General features: G+C 46.4%; 1 protein-coding gene across 3 annotated transcripts in view; it reads right to left on the bottom strand.

Moving 5' to 3' along the window:
• Positions 1-18,154, bottom strand: part of rcc1 (regulator of chromosome condensation 1) — a 28,294-nt gene that overhangs the window by 5,921 nt on the left and 4,219 nt on the right. For all 3 annotated transcript variants that reach the window (XM_078237966.1, XM_078237968.1, XM_078237967.1), the window contains exons 3-8: positions 15,137-15,327; positions 8,868-9,047; positions 3,363-3,459; positions 1,617-1,739; positions 1,032-1,184; positions 489-608 (exon numbers count right to left, since the gene is read on the bottom strand). In XM_078237966.1, coding sequence (XP_078094092.1) covers positions 489-608; positions 1,032-1,184; positions 1,617-1,739; positions 3,363-3,459; positions 8,868-9,047; positions 15,137-15,327 — 864 coding nt within the window. The remainder of the gene's footprint in view (positions 1-488; positions 609-1,031; positions 1,185-1,616; positions 1,740-3,362; positions 3,460-8,867; positions 9,048-15,136; positions 15,328-18,154) is intronic.

The raw sequence follows: 18,154 nt of genomic DNA, 5'->3' as shown, positions 1-18,154 counted from the left end.
AGAGGGCACAAGCTCAGGCTAAAGGGACGATCCTTTAAAACAGAGATGAGGAGGAATTTCTTCAGCCAGAGAGTGGTGAATCTGTGGAACTCTTTGCCGCAGGAGGAGACCGGGTCATTGAGTGTCTTTAAGACAGAGATAGATAGTTTCTTGATTAATAAGGGGGTCAGGGATTGTGGGAAAAAGGCAGGAGAATGGGGATGAGAAAAATATCAGCCATGATTGAATGGCGGAGCAGACTCGATGGGCCGAGTGGCCTAATTCTGCTCCTATGTCTTATTGTCTAAAAGGCGAGAGAATGGGGTTGAGAAACTTATCTGCCATGATTGAATGGCCTCGTTCTGCTCCTACATCTTATGGTCCAATAAAAATCAGAAACTGAGAAATGATGAGGTTTCACCCCCTTTTGGAAAACCTCAGGATAAATGGAAGCAGCCTCTTGTTGTACAAAGCTGCAGCAGTTTCACTGCCTGCACAGTAACACCCACCTTCAGAGTCCAAGCACAGCGTGTGGTGCTGTCCACCGGAGAACTTGACCCAAGACTTTGTTGAGTTCTTGAACGCCGTTAATTTGTGCGCTGAGTAACAGGGAGTAGTGCCTGATGTTCCTGTAGCAGAACCAACACAACACATCTCACACACACATCTTCATCGCTTTTCGCCCTTTCAGTTTATCTCTTCTCACTAAGATAAACGCAAAATCCTGCGGATACCGGAGTCTGAAACATGAACAGCAAATGCTGGAAAACCTCAGCAGGTCTGACGGAACTCTGACGAAGGGTCATCCAGACTCGAAACGTTGGCTCTATTCTCTCCCCACAGATACTGTTAGACCTGCTGAGATTTTCTGTTTCCGTCCCTTCTCACCACCGTGTTTCTCCCAAAAGCATCAAGTCCAGCCAAGCAAAACAATACCACACCCCCATCCCTGGAACTGCATGAAAAGGTGCTCGATAAATGCACACTGTTCTTGGTATTTAGGGCAGAAGATTGCAAGTTTATAGGAAACATTTCTTTCTGATCGTGCTCACCTAGCTGATGATAGTTGGACAGTCCAAAACCATAGACATGTCCTTCTTTGGAAATCGCAAATGTACAATATGCCCCGCAGAAAACATCACGGAACTTCACCTTCCCACTCCCCTTGGCTTTCAGATTGAGGCTCTTGGGAATCAGGAGTCGCTCTGAACAAATTAAACAGAAATAACTGGTGATTAAATGGAACAAAATGCCTTTAATAATCTCAACAGTAAGGGACGCCTCAGTAAATGGGCTGCTCGCTGTTCCTGATCAACTAATGACTCAAGTTAAGAGAGCTGTGATTGCAACATAACCCTCATCGGTTTACTGGGCAAAGTGGGATAGTCAGAAGCTTTTTTCCAGGGTGGAAGAGTCAATTACTAAGGGACATAGGTTTAAGGTGCGAGGGGCAAGGTTTAAAGGAGATGTACGAGGCAAGTTTTTTTTTTACACAGAGGGTGGTGGGTGCCTGGAACTCACTGCCGGGGGAGGTAGTGAAAGCAGATACGGAAGTGACTTTTAAGGGGCATCTGGACAAATACATGAATAGGATGCTCCTGAGAGTCGGGTGCTGTAGGAGTTCGCATCATATTTACCGAGACCTCTCCTTCCTCCCCGGTTTGTAAAGCATTCTGCAATTCTTCCGAGCTGCCCCTGCTCGCCACAGCCAGAGGTATAAATATCACCGTCGAGAGATAGCAGCGCCAAGTGGTCATTGCCTGGAAATAAAGAGCAGAAAAGAAATGTCTTGGTCAACAATATTCAGTGGAAGAGTTCATCAGTGTTCAAGCAGCAGAGCCAGCTTACCATTCACCGAGATCAGCCCCGGGACCAAAACCTGCAATTCCCCCAACATCAGTGTGGTCACATCAATAACAAGAACTAGGGCGACACGGTGGCACAGTGGTTAGCACTGCTGCCTCACAGCTCCAGTGACCCGGGTTCAATTCCAGCCTTGGGTGACTGTCTGTGCGGAGTTTGCACATTCTCCCCGTGTTGACGTGGGTTTCCTCCGAAAGACGTGCTGGTTAGGTAGACTCGCCATGCAAAATTGCCCCTTAGTGTCCCAAGAGGTGTAGGTTAGATGGATTAGCCATGGGAAATATGTGGAGCTGCAGGAATAGGGCAGGGGAAGAGTACCTGGGGTAAGCTACTCTGTCAGCGAGTAGGTGCATACCCTGATGGGCCGAATGGCCTCTTCTGCACTGTAGGGATTTTATGAAATGAAAAGAAAATGGAAAGACAAGCACTTATATAGTCCATTCCACAACTTCAGGACATCCCAAAGCATTTAATGAAGCGTAATAACGCAGGGAGCACGGCAGTCATTTTCTGCACAGCAAGCTCCCACAAATGGCAGTGTGCGAGAGAGTAGGCAACTTCTTTACAAATAGAAATGTTCTTTTGCGGGATGAACATTAGCCAGAACACCATGGCTCAGCTTATCTTTATATAGTGCTGTAGGATTTTACAAGTCCATACCTCATCCGAAAGATGGCACCTCGGACAGGACAGCACGCCCTCAACACTGCATTGCAGTGTCAGCCATTGTTATGTCCAAGGCTCTGAAGTGGGAGTTCAACCCACAACCTCATACGTCTGAGGTGTGAGAGCTACTCACTGCGCCACTGTTGGCAATACAAAGGCTGAAGCAGCCCTAGGGTCAAGCCTGTCTTCAAAATCCTCAGGGCAACCAGCAGTGTCATTAGCACCCAAATGGTGGTTAGCCCTGCTGCCTCACAGCGCCAGGGACCTGGGTTCGTTTCCTGGCTTGGGTTACTGTCTGTGAGGAGTCTGCACGTTCTCCCCGTGTCTGCGTGGGTTTCTTCTGGGTGCTCCGGTTTCCTCCCACAATTCAAAAGACATGCTGGTTAGGTGCATTGGCCATGCTAAATTCTCCCTCAATGTACCCGAACAGGCGCCGGAGTGTGGCAACTAGGGGATTTTCATAGTAACTTCACTGCAGTGTTAATGTAAGCCTACTTATGACACTAATAAATGAACTAAACTAAAACTAAAACCTCAGCCGGTCTGAAGGCATCTGTGGAGAGAGAGTAGAGCCAACGTTTCAAGTCTGGATGACCCTTTGTAAGAGTTTCTTCCAGATTCCGCAGTTATTTGTTTTTATATTATGGCAATAGTGACTGTTCAAATCAAATAGGAATCTGCAAATGTCACAGGTATGCCAAATGAAAAAAGAACACCGGCATGTTTATAACTCTGATCTCGTGGTTCCTTATCTTCACCCCACTCCTCCTTAGGAAAGTTCACCCCATTGCGTCTGACGCAGAAAGCCCCTTGTACACCTGGATCAAACTAGACTGAGAGTGAAGCCTTCTCACCTGAGGTGATCTTAACTATGGAAACATCGAGGGGGACTTTCTGTGGGAAAAAGCTGGTCTTCATGGGTTCCAGTAGTCCTATAACGCCATTGTTATCCTGTAGGAATCCACATTTAAACACAGGTTAAGCCCAAAAATCAGTGTGATACAACAGCTTTTCAAAATATACAGTGAGGAAAACAAATAAAAACGTGGAAAACTAAAATTAAAAATATGACGGAAAGGTATGATTTGATGGGCCCGGAAGGAGGAAATACAAAAGTCAGGTGTCAGATGTGGCGGAGTGGCTAAGCCTGAGACAGAAGGTCACAAGGAGAAGTCCCACTACAGAAACACAAGTACAAAATCTAGGCTGGCACTGCCAGTGCCAAGGGAGTGCTGCACTGTCAGAAGTGCGTGCCACTGTTTTAACGAGATTAAGGCCCTGGCTAGCCTCATAAGTAGATGTAAATGATTCCATCGCAGTACTTTGAAGGAAAGCAGAGAAGCATTGCCCAGTGCCCCGGCCAATATTCATCCCGCCAATAATTCAGTATCGATCGCGTTGTTTGTGGGAGCTTGTTGTGCGGAAATGTGCTGTTGCATTTCCTCCATTTAAACAGCGACCAGACTGTCAAAGAACCCAAGCGGTTGCAGGACGTTTTGGGACTCCCAGAGGTCACAAAAGATGCGACTCAAATCCACGTCTTTCTTATTCCTCCTTAATAAACCAACTGGGCCATGGGGAGGTGATGACCTAGTGGTATTATTGCTAGACTATTAATCCAGAAACTCAGCTAATGTTCTGGGGACCCAGGTTCGAATCCCGCCACGGCAAATAAAAAATACCTGGAATTAAGAATCTACTGATGACCATGAAACCATTGTCGATTGTCAGAAAAACCCATCTGGTTCACTAATGTCCTTTAGGGAAGAAAATCTGCTGTCCTCACCTGGGCTGGCCTACATGTGACTCCAGAGCCACAGCAATGTGGTTGACTATTAAATGCCCTCAGGTGCCCTCAGGGATGGGCAATAAATGATGGCCCAGCCAGCAATGCCCACAACCCATGAACGAATACAAAAAAAATACAGAGACAGGGGCTGTTTCTCACTGTTCATTAACACTCTATTTTTATCAGAATTCTTCGAGATTTGTCAAGAGATCTGCTCTGCAAATGGATTAAAAAGTGCTGGAAATTTGAATCAAATCCCCAGTTGTATCCATAGCTTTTTCAGGATGACACATCCAAATTTCCACAACCCTGTGTGCGAACTAAACGTTTACTGCCTTCCCTCCAGACAGAATTATGAAATAGTTGGGTCTAATATCTCAGCATGCTGGCACAGTGCTTAGCACCCCTGCCTCACAGCGCCAGGGACCCGGGTTCAATTCCGGCCTTGGGTCACTGTCTGTGTGGAGTTCTCCCCATGCCTGCGTGGGTTTCCTCCGGGTGCTCCGGTTTCCTCCCACAGCCCAAAGATATGCGGGTTAGGTTAATTGGCCATGCTAAATTGACCCTTAGTATCAGCGGGACTAACAGGGTAAATATTGGGGTTACGGAGATAGGGCCTGGGTGGGGTTGTTGTTAGTGGAGGCTTGATGGGCCGCATGGCCTCCTTCTGCACTGTAAGGATTCTATGATACTATGTGGTTCTGCTGTGGGACAGGGTCGGGCAAAGAGCAAGCGAGCAGTAGTAATAGGGGACTCGCTAGTTAGAGGCACAGACAGGCGGTTCTGTGGCCGCAATCGAGACTCCAGGATGGTGTGTTGCCTCCCTGGTGCCAGGGTCAAGGATGTCTCTGAGCAATTGCAGGACATTCTTAAGGGGGAGGGTGAACAGCCAGAGGTCGTTGTACATATTGGTACCAACGACATAGGTGGGAAAAGGGATGAGGTCCTGAAATGTGAATACAGAGAGTGAGGCAGAAGACTAATGTGCAGGACCTCGAAGGTAGTAATTTCAGGATTACTACCGGTGCCACCTGTTAGTGAGAGTATGAATAGGAGGATTAGGCAGATGAATGCCTGGCTTGAGAGCTGGTGCAGGGGGCAGGAATTTGGATTTTTGAATCATTGGGATCTTTTCTGGGGAAGGGCTGATCTGTTCAAGAGGGATGGGTTACATTTGAACTGGAGGGGGACTAACATCCTGGCGAGGAGATTTGCTAGAGCCACTCGGGAGGATTTAGACTAGTTTGGCAGGGGGGGTGGGATTCAAAGCAGTAGGGAGACAGAAGAGAAGTTTGAGGGCAGCACAGAAGTTAAAGAGAGCACATTAATTAATAAAGGCAGTGTCAGTAATCGTAGTACCAGACAGATCGGGCAAAAGCAAGACAGAGGGCAAAGGAAGTCCAGATTAAACTGCATTTATTTCAATGCAAGAGGCCTGACGGGCAAGGCAGGTGAACTCAGGGCATTGATGGGTGCGTGGGACTGGGATATTATAGCAATTACTGGAACATGGCTAAGGGAGGGGCAGGATCGGCAGCTCAATGTTCCAGGGTACAGATGCTCTCGGAAATATAGAACAGGAGGTAAGAGAGGAGGGGGAGTTGCACTTTTGATTAGGGAAAGCATCACGGCCGTACTGAGAGGGGATATATCCGAGGGTTCGGTCACTGAGTTTATATGGGTAGAACTGAAAAATAAGAAGGGGGAAATCACTTTGATAGGGTTGTACTATAGGCCCCCAAATAGTCAGCAGAAAATTGAGGAGCAAATATGTAAGGAGATTACAGATAGCTCCAAGAAAAATAGGGTGGTAATAGTCAGAGATTTTAATTTTCCCAACATTGACTGGGACAGCCATAGTATTAGAGGGTTGGATGGAGAGAAATTTGTTAAGTGAATTTCTCATTCAGTATGTGGATGGCCCAACTAGAGAGGGGGCAAAACTTGACCTCCTCTTGGGAAATAAGGAAGGGCAGGTGACAGAAGTGTGAGTGAGGGATCACTTTGGGATCAGTGACCATAATTCTATTAGTTTTAAGATAGCTATGGAGAATGATAGGTCTGTCCCAAAAGTTAAAATTCTAAATTGGGGCAAGGCCAATTTTGATGGTATCAGGCAGGAACTTTCAAAAGTTAATTCGAGGAGTCTGCGGGAAGGCAAAGGGACGTCTGGTAAGTGGGAGGCTTTCAAAAGTGTGTTAACCAGGGTTCAGGGTAAACACATTCCTCTTAGAGTGAAGGGCAAGGCTGGCAAAAGTCGAGAATCCTGGATGACTTGGGGTATTGAGGCCCTGGTCAAGAAGAAGAAAGAGGCACATGACGTGCATAGGCAGCTGGGATCAAGTGAATCTCTTGAAGAGTATAGGGGGTGTAGGAGTAGAGTTAAGAGAGAAATGAGGAGGGCAAAAAGGGGACACAAAATTGCTTTGGCAGATAAGGCAAAGGAGGATCCAAAGAGTTTCTACAAATACATAAAGGGCAAAAGAGTAACAAGAGAGAGAGTAGGGCCTCTTAAGGATCAACAAGGTCATCTCTGTGCAGATCCACAAGAGATGGGTGAGATCCTAAATGAATATTTCTCATCAGTATTTACTGTTGAGGAAAGCACGGATGTTAGGGAACTTGGGGAAATAAATAGTGATGTCTTGAGGAGTGTACATATTACAGAGAAGGAGGTGCTGGAAGTCTTAAAGCGCATCAAGGTAGATAAATCCCCGGCACCTGATGAAGTATATCCCAGGACATTGTGGGAGGCTGGGGAGGAAATTGCAGGTCCCCTAGCCGAGATATTTGAATCATGGATAGTCATGGGTGAGGTGCCTGAAGATTGGAGAGTGGCAAATGTTGTGCCTTTGTTTAAAAAGGGCTGCAGGGAAAAGCCTGGGAACTACAGGCCAGTGAGCCTCACATCTGTGGTGGGTAAATTGTTGGAAGGTATTTTGAGACAGGATCTACAGGCATTTAGAGATGCAAGGACTGATTAGGGACAGTCAGCATGGCTTTATGAGTGGAAAATCATGTCTCACAAATTTAATTGAGTTTTTTGAAGGGGTAACCAAGAAGGTAGATGAGGACAGTGCAGTTGATGTTGTCTACATAGACTTTAGCAAGGCCTTTGACAAGGTACCACATGGTAGGTTGTTGCATAAAGTTAAATCTCACGGGGTCCAGGGTGAGGTAGCCAAATAGATACAAAATTGGCTTCTTGACAGAAGCCAGAGGGTGGTTGTAGAGTTGTTTTTCAAACTGGAGGCCTGTGACCAGTGGTGTGCCTCAGGGATCAGTGCTGGGCCCACTGTTATTTGTCATTTATGTTAATGATTTGGATGAGAATATAGGGGCATGGTTAGTAAGTTTACAGATGACACCAAGATTGGTGACATAGTGGACAGTTAAGAAAGTTATCTCCAATTGCAACGGGATCTTGATCAATTGGGCCAGTGGGCTGACGAATGGCAGATGGAATTTAATTTAGACAAATGCGAGGTGATGAATTTTGGTAGATTGAACCAGAGCAGGACTTACTCAGTTAATGGTAGGGCGTTGGGGAGAGTTACAGAACAAAGAGATCGAGGGGTACATGTTCATAGCTCCTTGAAAGTGGAGTCACAGGTGGATAGAGTGGTGAAGAAGGCATTCGGCATGCTTGGTTTCATCGGTCAGAACATTGAATACAGGAGTTGGGACGTCTTGTTGAAGTTGTACAAGGCATTGGTACGGCCACACTTGGAATACTGTGTGCAATTCTGGTCACCCTATTATAGAAAGGATATTATTAAACTAGAACGAGTGCAGAAAAGATTTACTAAGATGCTACTGGGACTTGATGGATTGAGTTATAAGGAGAGGCTGAATAGACTGGGACGTTTTTCTCTGGAGCGTAGGAGGCTGAGGGGTGACCTTATAGAGGTCTATAAAATAATGAGGGGCATAGACAAGGTAGATAGTCAATATCTTTTCCCAAAGGTAGGGGAGTCTCAAACTAGAGGGCATAGGTTTAAGGTGAGAGGGGAGAGATACAAAAGTGTCCAGAGGGGCAATTTTTTCACACAGAGGATGGTGAGTGTCTGGAACAAGCTGCCAGAGGTAATAGTAGAGGCGGGTACAATTTTATCTTTTAAAAAGCATTTAGCTAGTTACATGGATACGATGGGTATAGAGGGATATGGGCCAAATGCGGGCAATTGGGATTAGCTTAGGGGTTTTTTAAAAAAAGGGTAGCATGGACAAGTTGGGCCAAAGGGCCTGTTTCCATGCTGTAAACCTCTGACTCTATGATTCAAAACAAAAGTCCCGTCGCAGGACAAGTTCCAAAGGGGCCTCATATTAGAGTCTAAACATTAGCTCTGATTCTCTCTCCACATTTGCTGCCAGACCCCCTGAGTTTTTCCAGCATTTCTGGCTTGTTATTCCTCATCTCAGAACCATCTGGTTCTTTCGCCAAATTATTTTAATTCTGTGCCCTTGCGTTTCTGACCCTCCTGCTACTGGGAATAATTTCCTCCCAACTGATCCACCAACACTGCTGGCTTTTGAATGTCGCGATTAAAGATCCCCTCTCGTAACTTACCCTGAAGGAGCCCCAGATATAGACCTGCCCAACATCAGTCAGAGCCGCACTGTGACTGTCACCGGCAGAAACTTGGACCACGTGTTCGTTGAGTGCGATGCGAGCAGGGACTGTGTCTGACCCATCCTGCGATGTATCGCGGCCGAGGGCACCTTCATCATTGCAGCCAAACGTGTAAACCTGAGAAACAAAGAGCAAGAGAAACAAAGTCAGGATTAACCATCATCACTGGCTTCAAACAATCAGCACAGCCTTAATGGGTCATCCCGACCCATCGGACTTCTCCCCAGAGTCCCTCAACCATCATCACTAACAACAGCTATCCCGATCATTTGTCGCATTGCTGCTTATGGGAGCTTGCTGTGCACAAAATGGCTGCCACCTCTCCTACATAACTACACTAGTACTCCATTAGCTGTGAGGCTGGCATGGTGGTAGAGTGGTTAGCACTGCTACCTCACAGCGCCAGGGACCCGGGTTCAATTCCGGCCTTGGGTCACTGTCTGTGTGGAGTTTGCACGTTCTCCCCGTGTCTGCGTGGGTTTCCTCCGGGTGCTCCAGTTTCCTCCCACGGTCCAAAGATATGCAGGTTAGGTTGATTGACCACGCTAAATTGACCCTAATTTCAGGGGGATTAGCTGGGTATACATGAGGGGTTACAGGAATAGGGCCTGGGTGGGATTGTGGTCGGTGCAGACTCGGTGGGCCGAATGGCCTCCTTCTGCACTGTAGGGATTCTATGATTCTCTCTTTGGGACATCAAAGTTGTGAAAGGTGCTATATAAATGCAGAACCTTCTTTCATTCACAGACCAATAAAGCAGCAAGAAAATGTATGAATACTCGGCCCTGGGAAAAGTTATTGGTCTTCCCATTTCACCCAGTTCTGATCAAATGTTAGCTCTTCATTGACTTCCCCAAGTTTTCCCATGATTTGGTGCTTTTAGAATCACAGAACGACACAATACCACAGAGGGCCATTTGGCCCATCATGCTTCCGCCGGTCTCTAGGTGGGGCTATGCAGTTGGCCCCACTCCCCTGTCTTTTCCCCATAATAAGAGTTTTAACAACACCAGGTTAAAGTCCAACAGGTTTATTTGGTAGCAAACACCATTAGCTTTCGGAGCGCTGCTCCTTCGTCAGATGGAGTGGAAATGTGCTCTCAAACAGGGCACAGAGACACAAAAATCAAGTTACAGAATACTGATTAGAATGCGAATCCCTACAGCCAGCCAGATCTTAAAGATACAGACAATGTGGGTGGAGGGAGCATTAAGCACAGGTTAAAGAGATGCGTATTGTCTCCAGACAGGACAGCCTGCAAGTCCAGGAGGCAAGCATTTTCCCCATAACCCAGAGAGCTAAAGCGAGGCTTTGTTCAGATTGTTAACACAAAAACAGATGGGAGGGCACTGGATGTATTTTATTATCAAATTGAGGTGAGGGACATGTGCATTTTTTTTTAAACTCATTGAGATGAGGGCTTGGCTGGCTCGGCCAACATTCATTCCCATCCCTAATTGCCCTGAGAAGGTGATGGTGAGCCATCTTCTTGACCCCCTGCAGTCCATGTGGTGCAGATACACCCACAGTGCTGTTGGAGAGGGAGTTCCAGGATTTTGAACCAGTGATAATACATAAATGATGATATAATTCCAGGTCAGGGTGGTGCGTGGGGTTTGGCCGGGAATTTGGGAAATGGTGGTGTTCCCACGTGCCTGCAGCACTTGTTCTTCCAGGTGTTAATGACCGCAGGTTTAGAAAATGCTGTCAAAGCAGCCTTGGCGAGTTGCTGCAATGTAGATGGCGCACAATGCTGTCACTGTGAGCCAGTAATGGAAGAAGTGAACGTTAAGGTGATGGAAGGGTGCCAAGTGGGCTGCTTTGTCCTGGATGGTGTCAAGCTTCTTGACTGTCATTGGAGCTGCACTCATCCAGGTAAGTGGAGCGCATTCCATCACACTGCTGACTTGTGCCTTGTAGATCGTGGACGGACTTTGAGAAGTTAGGTGGAGAGTAACTCGCCACAGAATTCCCAGCCTGTGTTCTACTCTTGTAGCCACGGCATTTATAGCTATGGTGTACAGACACCATATCCCTTCTGTCACTGTACACTAAAAGCAATATATGGAGAATGATCAGAGCAGCAATGCAACATTATTTTTAGCATAAAGCTTCTAAATTAAAAAAGGACCACATGATTAGAAGCCAGCAATTTGCCTGACGGCCAGAGTTTCAATGGATAGTTTGTCATGAGTCAATGGTGCAAGAATGCAAGTATTCTTTGCATTCTGGGCACAGTTTCAAATGGTATTGCATTGTCACTAATGCATTAAGTATTAATGGTCTTCACACAGGTTCACAATGGGGCTCCTTTCACCTGATAAAGGCCAGTGAATAGGATCTGAACGACAGCACTAATTACCACTCCGAGCTGGAATTTCTCACCTATTCACAGTCAATGGTAAATCCAACATCCAGTATGTTGTAGATTACACACATTGAAATGTTATCATTTGCATTATTGAGTCATCAGCAACTCCCACAAAATACAATTAACTCATCGACTGGAGGGAACCATTAGCCATTAAGGAAACATTTGCATTTATATAGAACCTTTCAGGTGCTTAAGAAATTCGAAAGCACTTCACAACCAATGAGTTAATCTTAAGAGAAAATGCTGGAAAATCTCAGCAGATCTGACAGCGTCTGTGGAGAGAATAGAACCAATATTAAGTCCGGATGCAGACTCCGCAGTATTTTGCCTTTATCTTGAGTTAATTTTGAAGTGAAGTCAAGGCTGCTTTTAGCCACCGAGAGTTCTGGACTCAGACTGGGCACCATAGATCAGGAAAGATCAGCTGATTTGGGAAGGGACAGGTAGAGGAACCACTTTCTCAATCCGTCCTGCCACCAATGATTCTGTACAGTTAACCCCAATAGAATTGTGCTCTTGATTTTAAATTGCCTTTCCTTGTTCTCCCTGCCAAAACAAACCACGATGTGGAGATGCCGGCGTTGGACTGGGGTAAACATGGACTGGGCTCACCTGAAGAAGGGGCTTGGGGCTCCGAAAGCTTGTGGCTTTTGCTACCAAATAAACCTGTTGGACTTTAACCTGGTGTTGTAAAACAAACCACTTCATACTTCTGTGCATTCAGTATCATCTGTCAGTATCCTGTCTACATCCTGCTGAAGTCTCTCACTATCCTCCTCAGATTTCACAATAATTGCACACTTTGTGTCATCTGCAAATTTTGAAATTGTGCCCCATCGATCCATGTCTAATATAATCAAGAAAAGCCATGGTTCTAGTACTGATTCCTGGGGAACCTCACTATTCACCGATCCCCCTGTCCAGAAATAAAACAGCTGTTCACTACTACCGTCACTTAGCTAACCTCCTATCCACGCTGTCTCTGCCTCTTTCCTTTCATAGAGTTCAACTATATTGACAAGCCAGTCATGTGGCACTTTGTCAAACACCTATTTAGAATTTCACGTACGCCACATTACCCTCTGTAGAAGGGTCACATGGACTCAAAATGTTAACTCTTGTTTCTCCCTCCAGATGCTGCCAGATCAGCTGAGTTTATCCAGCATTTTTTGCTTTTACCCTCATCAACCATCTCTGGTCATAGACTCCCTACAGTGCAAAAGGAGGCCATTCGGCTTATCAAGTCTGCACTGACCCCAATCCCACCCATGCCCTATTCCTGTGACCCCGTATATTTACCCTACTAATCCCAACGCTAGGGGGAATTTAGCAAGGCCAATCAACCTAACCTTATCTCATCGAAAGGTGCAAACAAACTGCATAAACACAATTTATCTTGAACAGATCTGTACCGGCTTTCCTTAATTAATCCAAATCTACACAAGTGACTGCTCACTAACTCTCAATTGTTTCTCGGCCTTTTGGCTAAGATAAAGATCAAGCCCAAGATGCCTCATCTCGAGGGGTAGAGGCAGCACGGATAGGAGGTTAGCTAAGTGACAGGGTAGTAGTGAACGGCTGTTTTATTTCTTCCCTCTGAAGATTTCCACTCTGACGAAGGAGCAGCGCTCCGAAAGCTAATGGTATTTGCTACCAAATAAACCTGTTGGACTTTACCCTGGTGTTGTTAAAACTCTTACTGTGTTTACCCCAGTCCAACGCCGGCATCTCCACATCAAAAAGCAACCAACATTGCTAAGGACCCCACACACCCCGGACATTCTCTCTTCCACCTTCTTCCGCCGGGAAAAAGATACAAAATTCTGAAGTCATGTACCAACCGACTCAAGAACAGCTTCTTCCCTGCTGCTGTCAGACATTCATAAGAACATAAGAAATAGGAGCAGGAGTAGGCCATCTAGCCCCTCGAGCCTGCCCCGCCATTCAATAAGATCATGGTTGATCTGAAGTGGATCAGTTCCACTTACCCGCCTGATCCCCATAACCCCTAATTCCCTTACCGATCAGGAATCCATCTATCCGTGATTTAAACATATTCAACGAGGTAGCCTCCACCACTTCAGTGGGCAGAGAATTCCAGAGATTCACCACCCTCAGAGAAGAAGTTCCTCCTCAACTCTGTCCTAAACTGACCCCCCTTTATTTTGAGGCTGTGCCCTCTAGTTCTAGCTTCCTTTCTAAGTGGAAAGAATCTCTCCACCTCTACCCTATCCAACCCCTTCATTATCTTATAGGTACAAACCCAATCTGCTCAGTCTCTCCCCATAATCAACACCCCTCATCTCTGGTATCAACCTGGTGAACCTTCTCTGCACTCCCTCCAAGGCCAATATATCCTTCCGCAAATAAGGGGACCAATACTGCACACAGTATTCCAGCTGCGGCCTCACCAATGCCCTGTACAGATGCAGCAAGTCATCTCTGCTTTTATATTCTATCCTCCTTGTGATATAGGCCAACATCCCATTTGCCTTCTTGATCACCTGTTGCACCTGCAGACTGGGTTTTTGCGTCTCATGCACAAGGACCCCCAGGTCCCTCTGCACAGCAGCATGTTGTAATTTCTTTCCATTTAGATAATAATCCAATTTGCTATTATTTCCTCCAAAGTGAATAACCTCGCATTTGTTAACGTTATACTCCATCTGCCAGATCCTCGCCCACTCACTCAGCCTGTCCAAATCTCTCTGCAGACCTTCTACGCCCTCCACACAATTCACTTTTCCACTTATCTTTGTGTCGTCTGCAAACTTTGTTACCCTACACTCAGTCCCCTCCTCCAGATCATCTATATAAATGGTAAATAGTTGAGGCCCCAGTACCAATCCCTGCGGCACGCCACTAGTTACCATCTGCCAACCAGAAAAGCACCCATTTATTCCGACTCTCTGCTTCCTGTCGGATAGCCAATCCCCAATCCACGCTAACACACTACCCCCAACTCCGTGTGACCCAATCTTCTTCAGCAACCTTTTTGTGAGGCACCTTATCGAATGGACCTACCTTGCATTAAGTTGATCTTTCTCTACACACTAGCTATGGTTGTAACACTACATTCTGCACCCTCTCGTTTCCTTCTCCATAAACGGTATGTTTTGTCTGTATAGCCCGCAAGAAACAATACTTTTCAGTATACTAATACATGTGACAATAATAAATCAAATCAAAGTCTTGTCAGCTTGGATCTTGTTTGTCCCTTTTATGGGGACCTTGAATTGGATTCATTTGGATATGGAGTTTGGTTTTTGGAGCAAGCAAGGAATGGATTTGGGTTTGCCCGTTCCATTCTGAGCATTGGCTTTGTAACTTTAAGAATGGAGTAAAAAATTAAAGAAACTATTAATTAACCTTTATATTTCTTCAGGTGGAGGAATAACATTAAAATTACAGCCAGGCCATCGAGGAGTGAACTTCCTCAGGTTTTGGGTGCTGGGCCAATTGACATTTGAGACTGACACTTCAAAGCAAGCACAGGGGAGTGCTGCATTGTCAAAGGAGCCATCCTATGGACGAGATGTTAAGCTGTCTGCTCTCACAGCTGTCTGTAAAAGAGTTCATGGTACTATTTCGAAGGAGAGCAAGAAATTTCTCCCTGTGCCCTGAACACAATTTGATTGTTTGACTATCGCTTAATAGAAAATGTTTATCTGGTCATTTATCACATTGGCACACAGCAAGGTGCACCCAAGCTGCAATCAGTTGCCTACATTGCGACACATCAGAAAGTACGTCATTGGTTGTAAAGCGCTTTTGGCCGCACGGAGCTCAGGGAAGACGGGACATCAATACCGCTCGTTGTTTCAGTACTTACGCTGCCAGACACCCCAAGGCAGACAGTGTGCATCCCCCCAGCCTCCACCTGCACCACTTTCTCTGTCAATAGCTTGACAAAGGCGGGTTTCTTCCTCTCCATCACATTTTCTCCGAGGCCGAGTTGGCCAACATCACCCTGGCCCAGCGTCAGGACAATCCCAGGGATCGTCCTATGTGAGGCATGTGAGACTGCGGGGAGGAAAACACAAGTTAGGTTTCCGTTATCATCACAAAGCAAAGACTAAACAAACGGAACCGCACAGGCTAGAATCATAGAATCCCTACAGTGCAGAAGAGGCCATTCGGCCCATCGAGTCTGCACCGACTCTCTGAAAGAGTATCTTACCCTGGCCCTCTCTCCTGGCCTATCCCCATAACCCCACACCTTTCTCATAGCTAATCTATCCAATCTAAGGGGCAATTTAGCATGGCCAATCCACCTAACCCGCACATTTTTGGACTGCGGGAGGAAACCGGAGCACCCGGAGGAAACCCACACTGACACGGGGAGAATGGGTCAACTCCACACAGTCACCCAAGGCCAGATTTGAAGCCAGGTTCCTGACGCTGTGAGGCAGTAGTGCTAACCACTGTGCCACCGTGGTCACAAGAGGATTAAAGGGGTGATCTAATGGAGCTGGTTAGGATGATTAAAGGGGTCAGTAATGTGACAGGAATTTCTCTGCTGGGGAATTGGGAAACAATGCGTGGGGAAGCCGTTGAGGGTGGGAGTCAATTAAAAATTCCAGAGCAGAGAGACTGATATCTTTTGTTAGGCAATGGGTGGGTATCAAACGTTAGAAGATCAAGGTAGGTAAGTGGAACTCGTAGGCATCACGGCGGCACAGACTATTTAGCTTAACGTCTGTCATAGGGAAAATATTAGAAACCATTAAAAGATGTTATGGAAGAGCATTGGAGGGAGGGAGAAAGAAGAGTCACATTCTACTGGAAATGTTAACTGTGTTTCTCTCTCTACAGAAGCTGCCAGACCTGCTGAGTATTTCCAGCATTTCCAGTTTTTAACAGCTGTTGAGACTGGAATGAAATCAGAAGATGCTGGAAACTCCCAGCAGTTTCTAACAGTCACCACCATGAAAGGCCAACTCTGTCTCTCTTGCTGTAGATGCTGTCAGACCTGCCGAGATATTTTCCAACATGTGTCTGTTTTTATTCCCAGCAGTATTTTGCTTTTATATTGGGGCGAGCAAGCTGGTTTACCTGTTGTCCCAGCCTCCTCCACACAGCGAGGGCACTGCCCACTTGCTGCCTGGATGGAGATCAACCAACTGGATCAAACCTCATGGTCTGTACGGGTCTCGCCCTGATATGAAGCTAAGTTTGCTCTGTTACTTACTCTGCTGTGGCGAGTAGATTTCTGTATCGGGGCAACTAGCTTCCCGTTCATGGTGCTTACATTTCAAACAAGGAGAAAATACAACTTGATACAGCTTGTGTAGCCATCGGTGCCAGCAGTGAAAATTGAGAGCTTTCCTCAGGAATGTGCAACCCAAGCACATACAAAGTCTGCCACACTGGCAAAGGCACAAGGTGACTTTCCACTGACATTTGGGGAACAAGTGGAGTGCGTAACTTCAGCCAGCAAGACCAACACACTGAGGCAGGAAACTCTAACGTCACAGATACATCTAGAGGGGAAAAGGACCAAACCCAGCTCTCCCACCACCCCCAGAGATGTCATACTCTGGTGATGCAGGAGAGTAGGAGCAGTGTGATGCACAGATCGTCTTGGTAACATCGACCAAACAAAAAGTGCAACCACCTCATCAACAGAGCTTGCAGACGTCACAAAGCAGGTCCATGATCCGGGAGCATGTTTAAACAGGGACGCCGGTGTCTTAACTCCTGCTGCCCACTTAACACAGATCTGGTTAACAGAGAGTCCGCCCTTCCTGATCCATTGCAGGAACCAACACCCAGGGCCGTCCAAACCACAGGTACACAATGGATCGGCCATTCTAATGTAATTTGTTGGGAGATTTCAGAAATTATGATTAATTGTTGATTGACCAGGGAAACATACAACCGGCTGGTTTATCCCAATGCACACTTTCTATTACAAAGTGAATGAGTGCGCAATTCAGTCAGCAATTGTATCAAATCCCACCGGTTCCAGATTGTCCCACATGTAACAGGCGGAACCAACTGAACCTGTGCATGTGCAGTGTTCATGAACTGGCAGCTAATACAACGTGGAATGGGTGGCGTTTGCCAATCTGGTGGCAATGTCAACAAGAAGAAACTGCATTTATATAAGGCCTGTAAATGTGTCAGCAAGTTATCATTTACTCTACAGGCCTGTCTCCAGCACAGGATCCAATGGGATATCAAGACAATGCAATTATTGGGTGTAAATTGAGGTTTGAATTTGAGATTTCTGCTTTCCCCACTATTTTTTAAAGTTTAGTTTATTAATTAGTGTCACAAGTAGGCTTACACTAACACTGCAATGAAGTTACTGTGAAAATCCCCTAGTCGCCACACTCTGGCGCCTGTTCGGGTACACTGAGGGAGAATTTAGCATGGCCAATGCACCCAACCAGCATCTAATCTTTCAGACTGTGGGAGGAAACCAGAGCACCCGGAGGAAATCCACGCAGACACAGGGAGAACGTGCAGACTCCGCACAGACAGTAACCCAAGCCGGGAATCGAACCCGAGTCCCTGGAGCCGTGAGGCAGCAGTGTGAAGGCCGGCAACACACTTCAATAAAATGCCACAAATCTGCAGATTCCTCCAGCTTCTATATCACTTCCCCCTCCTGAATTAGCCGCTCTTATAAAGAACCTTTCCGGAGGTTGAAATGGACACCCACCATATTTCACCCCCCTCACCAAGTCTCCCCCAGCACAACAGAGCTATTCCACACATGCTGCCCAATGCGAGGTCACCCTACTCTACAAGGCTCAGTACCATACCGTATCCTGCATTTTACACAAGACTGGCATTCATACAGCCCCTTCCCTAACCTCAGGACATCCCAAAGCACTTTACA

Source organism: Mustelus asterias, chromosome 21 (assembly GCF_964213995.1).
Source record: "Mustelus asterias chromosome 21, sMusAst1.hap1.1, whole genome shotgun sequence".
In the NCBI taxonomy this organism is placed as follows: domain Eukaryota; kingdom Metazoa; phylum Chordata; class Chondrichthyes; order Carcharhiniformes; family Triakidae; genus Mustelus; species Mustelus asterias.
Note: the sequence above shows the minus strand (reverse complement) of the source record. Positions and strands in the feature narration are given on the sequence as shown.